General features: G+C 44.8%; 1 protein-coding gene across 1 annotated transcript in view; it reads left to right on the top strand.

The window, feature by feature from the left end:
* Positions 1-1,245: 1,245 nt before the first annotated feature.
* LOC112230583 (adhesion G-protein coupled receptor G7-like) overlaps positions 1,246-8,255 on the top strand; it is a 31,143-nt gene continuing 24,133 nt past the window's right edge. The window contains exons 1-9 of the mRNA XM_042296630.1: positions 1,246-1,468; positions 3,303-3,407; positions 3,531-3,640; positions 5,301-5,444; positions 5,571-5,656; positions 5,903-6,036; positions 6,410-6,523; positions 6,760-6,929; positions 7,238-7,390. Of these exons, the coding sequence (XP_042152564.1) occupies positions 1,246-1,468; positions 3,303-3,407; positions 3,531-3,640; positions 5,301-5,444; positions 5,571-5,656; positions 5,903-6,036; positions 6,410-6,523; positions 6,760-6,929; positions 7,238-7,390 (1,239 nt within the window). The remainder of the gene's footprint in view (positions 1,469-3,302; positions 3,408-3,530; positions 3,641-5,300; positions 5,445-5,570; positions 5,657-5,902; positions 6,037-6,409; positions 6,524-6,759; positions 6,930-7,237; positions 7,391-8,255) is intronic.

Below are 8,255 nucleotides of genomic sequence, written 5' to 3'. Positions count from 1 at the left end.
TGGATCATCTCCTATGATTATAGGAACTGACACTATGTATCCTTGTTTATGTGGTTTACTGAATTATGTGGTTTACTAATTATCTTTTTTAAAGTCTCTTTTCCACAGGGGGATCTCACCACATCCTCTGCCATTCCAACCACCATTGCATTAACTATCCCAACTACTGATGACCCTTTAACACCTGACTTTCCAGCTAGTGCCCCTCCAACTAATGACATTCCAACTCCTGATAATCTAACTTCTGACAGTCCAACTACCGACATGCCAACTACTGATGATCTAACTACCGACACTCCAACTACTGACACTCCAACTACCGACACTCCAACTACTGAATACCCTGCAGCTACTACTGGTCATCCAACTACTAGTTACCTAACTACTACTGATCCTCCAGCTATTGGTTACATAAACACTACTGGTCTTCCAACTACTGGTTACCCTACCTCTATTCCTATCACCAGTATCAGTCTCCCCACCACCTCTACCAACACCACCACCACGTCTACCAACACCTCTACCAACACCTCTCCTACCATCTCTAACACCACCACCTCTCCTACCATCTCTAAAACCACCACCACCTCTCCTACCATCTCTAACACCACGTCTAACACCAACACCACCACCTCTCCTACCATCTCTAACACCACGTCTAACACCAACACCACCACCTCTCCTACCCACTCTAACACCACGTCTAACACCAACACCACCACCACCTCTCCTACCATCTCTAACACCACGTCCAACACCAACACCACCACCACCTCTACCAACACTACCACCACCTCTACCACCACCTCTAGCACCATCTCTAACACCACCACCACCTCTACCAACACTACCACCACCTCTACCAACATCTCTCCTACCATTTCAAACACCACCACCACTTCTCCTATCGTCTCTAACACCATGTCTAACACCAACACCACCTCTCCTACCATCTCTAACACCACATCTAACACCACCTCCACCTCTACCACCACCTCTCCTACCACCACCACCACCACCACCACCACCATCTCCACCTCTTCCACCACCACCACCACCTCTACCACCATCTCCACCTCTACCACCACCACCTCCACCTCTACCACCACCACCACCTCTCCTACCAACTCTACCACCACCTCTCCTATCATCTCTAACACCACGTCTAACACCAACACCACCACCACCTATCCTATCATCTCTAACACCACGTCTAACACCAACTCCAACACCACCTCTCCCACCATGTCTAACAACACCACCACCACCACCTCTAGCACCACGTCTAACACCACCACCTCCACCCCTACCACCACCACCACCACCACCTCTCCTACCACCTCTACCACCACCACCATCTCCACCTCTACCACCTCAAGCCTTCCTCTGGTCTGTATCAACGGTGGTGAGCTGCAGAGTGGAGTCTGTATCTGTCCTGATGAGTGGACCGGAGAGACCTGTTCAGAGGGTACATCCACACACTTACACTATACCTAACCCTGGATCTACCATTCAGACTCCTCCACAATACTACACTACTATACCTAACCCTGGATCTACCATTCAGACTCCTCCACAATACTACACTACTATACCTAACCCTGGATCTACCATTCAGACTCCTCCACAATACTACACTACTATACCTAACCCTGGATCAACCATTCAGACTCCTCCACAATACTACACTACTATACCTAACCCTGGATCTACCATTCAGACTCTTCCACAATACTACACTACTATATCTAACCCTGGATCTACCATTCAGACTCCTCCACAATACTACACTACTATACCTAACCCTGGATCTACCATTCAGACTCCTCCACAATACTACACTACTATACCTAACCCTGGATCTACCATTCAGACTCCTCCACAATACTACACTACTATACCTAAACCGGGAACTCACATTCAGAGTAAACAGAACTACACTACTATACCTAACCCTGGATCTACCATTCAGATTCCTCCACAATACTACACTACTATACCTAACCCTGGATCTACCATTCAGACTCCACTCCACAATACCACACTACTATACCTAACCCTGGATCTCACATACACAGTACACACCACTACAATACTATACCTAACCCTGGATCTACCATTCAGACTCTTCCACAATACTACACATTTATACCTAACCCTGGATCTCACATTCAGACTCCTCCACAATACTACACTACTATACCTAACCCTGGATCTACCATTCAGACTCCTCCACAATACTACACTACTATACCTAACCCTGGATCTCCATTCAGACTCCACACAATACCTACAATACTATACCTAAACCCTGCATCTCACATTCAGAGTAAACAGAACTACACTACTATACCTAACCCTGGATCTACCATTCAGACCTCCACAATACTACACATATACCTAACCCTGATCTACCATTCAGACTCCTCCACAATACTACACTACTATACCTAACCCTGGATCTACCATTCAGACTACCACAATACTACACTACTATACCTAACCCTGGATCTACCATTCAGACTCCTCCACAATACTACACTACTATACCTAACCCTGGATCTACCATTCAGATTCCTCCACAATACTACACTACTATACCTAACCCTGGATCTACCATTCAGACTCCACTCCACAATACCACACTACTATACCTAACCCTGGATCTCACATACACAGTACACACCACTACAATACTACTCCTAACCCTGGATCTCACATTCACAGTACACACCACTACACATTTATACCTAACCCTGGATCTCACATTCACAGTACACACCACTACAATACTACACCTAACCCTGGATCTCATATTCACAGTACACACCACTACAATACTACACATAACCCTGCATCTCACATTCAGAGTACACACCACTACAATACTACACATAACCCTGCATCTCACATTCAGAGTACACACCACTACAATACTACACCTAACCCTGCATCTCACATTCAGAGTACACACCACTACACTACTACACCTAACCCTGCATCTCACATTCAGAGTACACACCACTACACTACTATACCTAACCCTGCATCTCACATTCAGAGTACACACCACTCCGCTACTATACCTAACCCTGGATCTCACATTCACAGTACACACCACTACACTACTATACCTAACCCTGGATTTCACATTCACAGTACACACCACTCCGCTACTATACCTAACCCTGGATCTCACATTCACAGTCCACAACACTTTTCCTTGGATCTCACATTCAGAATGTATATTTCATGTTCAGTCATACATTTGCTCCATGTTGAAATGCATTTTCCTTCTATAGGGAATTTCTGCAATTCCACCATCATTGGTGATTTTTCCTTCCCAAGAACAACGGTTGGCTGGTCTGCTTATTCAGAAGAGTTGTGTGATGAGAAGACAACCAGTGGTATGTTATTCACCACTTTTATTCACCTGAAATTACAAAAATGTATTTGTCTGTTACAGTCCTAATTAATGTTGTATTAGGTAACACAAAACCTTGAGTATCTGTTCATCTTGGTTCCTCCAGCCGGTTTACCAAAAGCCTCAGCAAGATGTTTGAATGACACTGGCTCTCCAATGTTTGGTTCTCCTCATGAACTGCAGTGTGAATTAACCCTCAGTGACATTCTAGGAAATGTAAGTCATTATGCATATTTTTTATTATCCTGATTTATGACCAGTCTTGATTCAGCGTTCTTCAGGTCAGTTACAGTCATCATTATGAGGAGTGGATCTTACAGTTTGAAGATCAGCAAAAACTGGCTTTTACCTTTAGATCATGTATTCTGTTCCTTTATTCTGCTTAACAGGTGATGAGAAACATTATTTTATATTTTTTGTGTTTTACGTAAAATTTTATTTTTACATTTAGTAGACGCTCTTATCCAGAGTGACCTATAGTAGTGAGTGCATACATTTTCATACTTTGAACCCACAACCCTGGCATTGCAAGTGCCATGCTCTACCAACTGAGCCACATGAACTCAGCAAAAAAAGAAATGTCCCTTTTTCAGGATCCTGTCTTCCAAAGATAATTTGTGAAAATCCAAATAATTCACAGATCTTCAATGTAAAGGGTTTTAACACTGTTTCCCTGCTTGTTCAATGAACCATAAGCAATTCATGCACCTGTGGAACAAGACACTAACAACTTACAGACAGTAGGCAATTAAGGTCACAGTTATGAAAACTTAGGACACTAAAGAGGCCTTTCTACTGACTGAAAAACACCAAAAGAAAGATGCCCAGGGTCCCTGCTCATCTGCGTGAACGTGCCTTAGGCATGCTGCAAGGAAGCATGAGGACTGCAGATGTGGCCAGGGCAATAAATTGCAATGTCCGTACTGTGAGACACCTAAGACAGCGCTACAGGAGACAGGACGGACAGCTGGTCGTCCTCGCAATGGCAGACCACGTGTAACAACACCTGCACAGGATCGGTATATCCGAACATCACACCTGCGGGACAGATACAGGATGGCAACAGCAACTGCCCGAGTTACACCAGGAACGCACAATCCCTCCAACAGTGCTCAGACTGTCCACAATAGGCTGAGAGAGGCTGGACTGAGGAATTGTAGGCCTGATGTAAGGCATCACCGGCAACAACGTCGCCTAGGGGCACAAACCCACCATCGCTGGACCAGACAGGACTGGCAAAAAGTGCTTTTCACTGACGAGTCGCGGTTTGGTCGGATTCGTGTTTATCGTCGAAGGAATGAGCGTTACTGCGATGCCTGTACTCTGGAGTGGGATCGATTTGGAGGTGGAGGGTCCGTCATGGTCTGGGGCGGTGTGTCACAGCATCATCGGACTGTGCTTGTTGTCATTGCAGGCAATCTCAATGCTGTGCATTACAGGGAAGACATCCTCCTCCCTCATGTGGTACCCTTCCTACAGGCTCATTCTGACATGACCCTCCAGCATGACAATGCCACCAGCCATACTGCTCATTCTGTGCGTGATTTCCTGCAAGACAGGAATTTCAGTGTTCTGCCATGGCCAGCAAAAAGCCCGGATCTCAATCCCATTGAGCACGTCTGGGACCTGTTAGATTGGAGGGTGAGGGCTAGGGCCATTCCCCCCAGAAATGTCCGGGAACTTGCAGGTGCCTTGGTGGAAGATTGGGGTAACATCTCACAGCAAGAACTGGCAAATCTCGTGCAGTCCATGAGGAGGAGATGCACTGCAGTACTTAATGCAGCTGGTTCAGGATGTTGCTGCAACTTATACAATGTTCTGTTGAAAATCAATACTAAAATATAATAAATAAAAATCCTTGTCTCTCCCTATTCAGATCTCCAGCAGTTCAGGTGATTTACGACAGTTAGCCTTCAGTACTCAGATCCTGACCTCCCAACCAGAGCGGCTGTCAGCTGACAACATCACCACAGCAGCTCAGATAGCTAACACACTGCTTCAGTCTGCAAATATCACAGAGGTATAACATGTTTTGAAATCAAGTCGTGACTATGACATGTTCTGGAGAGAAACGTGAGGTTGTTACTGAAGTTGAAATTTGATTTGAACCCCTGAGGTTCATCCCCTGGTTTTGATCATGTTGCAGGACATCGCAGTGGCAGCTGTAACCACCATCAGTCAGCTGCTCAATGCCAGTGAGGAGAGTACACAGGAGAGAGACGCTGTCCAAAAGTACAGGAGAGTGTGTGTGTGTGTGTGTGTGTGTGTGTGTGTGTGTGTGTGTGTGTGTGTGTGTGTGTGTGTGTGTGTGTGTGTGTGTGTGTGTGTGTGTGTGTGTGTGTGTGTGTGTGTGTGTGTGTGTGTGTGTGTGTGTGTGTGTGTTTCTGCATATATTTGAGTTTATGTGTGTACATGTGCCTCAGTGCGCGTCTGTATGGGTGCAATGTAAACTAATGTTTTTCTGTGTTTCCCTCCCAGCCTCACAGAGACCCTGGAGAAGTTTTCCCTGGACCAGCACAATAATGTGTCCTTGGTGGTTCAGCCCAACCTGGCAGTCCAGTCTGTCCAAGTACCAAGTGACACAGTAGGGATCCAGTTTACTGCTCTGACTGGTGGGTGAGACTGCTAGTGAACCTACACACTGGCATTTAAAGTGATAGTTTATATCTGAGTTGACAGATTGTGTAAAACTTCTCAATTTTCAAATGTTTCTCCTCTGATGGTCAATAAGGTTTGGTATGGATTTGATTTGTTGTACTGCAGAACTGTGGTGGCTGCTGAAGATGGCTCATATTAATGGCTGTAATGGAGCGAATGGAATAGCATAAAACACATTGATGTATTTGATACAATTCAACTTATTCTGCTTCAGCCGTTATAATGAGCCCGTACTCCCATGAATGTGCCACCCACCTCCTGTGGTACTGAAGTAACACTATATTGTTCTGATTTAAATTGCTAAATCAAAATAATCTCCTTCTCCAGGAAGATCTGGTAATTTTGTGGCCAACAGAATTCATCTCAACACAAATACTTCTGAACTGATAGCTGACAAAGGAGGTTCTACCGATGTCCAGATTGTCATGAAATTCACACCAGGTGAGCCAATGTTGGTATGCAAACATAGAGTATAAACTCAAGCTTCAATTTCCTTGTTCCGCATTCACCAAGAGAGTTTAACTGCTCTTTGTGTTCTCCAAACATTTACATTTAGAGTCACTATTGAGATAAGCCCTCAAGGCAAGGTCAAACTACTCATGTATATGAAGTTCTGATATGAACAACAATCACTCTTTTTCCCTCTCTCTCTCTCCCCTCTTTCTCACCCCACTCAGTTTTACGTAGTAAAAACACAAACTACTCCATTGGTTTTGTGCTCTACCAAAACGACCGGTTCTTCAGGTCCAAGGCTTTCAGAGCTTCTCCAGGAACCAGCAGAAGGGTCATCTCTGCTAACCTGGGACAAGTGTCTGGGTTACATGTTGAGATGCTCTTCAAGCCCACAGTAAGATTTATCTTGGAATCAATAAACACATAGTGGTCCAAATTCTCTGGGAAATGCATTGGGAAGTTATTCATTATCTTAGTCACATGTTTGACACCCCTGATCGAAGTTCTCCATTGATGCTATAGGGAACATATGTTGTCTTGTACATAATACAATCTATCATAATTGGTATTTATTCTTTCCCACATTTACTTAAACCTGTTAGACTTCACAATTGACTGAGAATTTTAAAAAGATGAGTACTGTGAGTACACATCTTTTGCTGAAGGATTTACAGTGAGTTTGTGTCTGTTCTCACTTCTCAGGCTGTTCCCAACACCTCCCTCTATGACTTTGCCTGCGTGTCATGGAACTACACGTTGAAAGACTGGAGCACCTTTGGCTGCTACAAAGTCAACCACTCAGCAGACGGCCTGCAATGTTTCTGTAATCACACCACTAACTTCGCTGTGCTGATGGTGAATAGCTAGCTGCCTTCATCTCCCTTTTACTGACCACACGCTGACCTATCTGGGGTTCCTAGACTTTTTTGAAACATGACCCCATTTTGGTATCTGAAGATTCTCGTGAATCTTTTTGTAGTGTCTTAGCTCTTATTACTAATGGATATAATAAGAAAGTCTCCAATACAAGGAAGTGAACTGGAGCTTCACATTTGCTAAAGCTAGTTAGTGCAAGTACAGTGCTCTGTTCTTAAAGGAGACATCAGTAATTAACAGAACATGACATTCCTTCTCTTATACAATCAGAGTTACTTCTACCAAACCACAACTGAAACATTTCCCAGAACTTGTTGTAGTTATTTTGCATCTTTTGATTTGAACTTGAACAGTTAATTTTTGTTTGTGTTTGTTTGTTTATAAGTCCAGTCTGTCTGGTGTCTTCGTTCTGGGTAGCGCCTTGGATTGTCTGGTGTCTTCGTTCTGGGTAGCGCCTTGGATTGTCTGGTGTCTTCGTTCTGGGTAGCGCCTTGGATTGTCTGGTGTCTTCGTTCTGGGTAGCGCCTTGGATTGTCTGGTGTCTTCGTTCTGGGTAGCGCCTTGGATTGTCTGGTGTCTTCGTTCTGGGTAGCGCCTTGGATTGTCTGGTGTCTTCGTTCTGGGTAGCGCCTTGGATTGTCTGGTGTCTTCGTTCTGGGTAGCGCCTTGGATTGTCTGGTGTCTTCGTTCTGGGTAGCGCCTTGGATTGTCTGGTGTCTTCGTTCTGGGTAGCGCCTTGGATTGTCTGGTGTCTTCGTTCTGGGTAGCGCCTTGGATTGTCTGGTGTCTTCGTTCTGGGTAGCGCCTTGGATTGTCTGGTGTCTTCGTTCTGGGTAGCGCCTTG

The sequence above is a fragment of the Oncorhynchus tshawytscha genome, linkage group LG14, assembly GCF_018296145.1.
Source record: "Oncorhynchus tshawytscha isolate Ot180627B linkage group LG14, Otsh_v2.0, whole genome shotgun sequence".
Classification (NCBI taxonomy): domain Eukaryota; kingdom Metazoa; phylum Chordata; class Actinopteri; order Salmoniformes; family Salmonidae; genus Oncorhynchus; species Oncorhynchus tshawytscha.
Note: the sequence above shows the minus strand (reverse complement) of the source record. Positions and strands in the feature narration are given on the sequence as shown.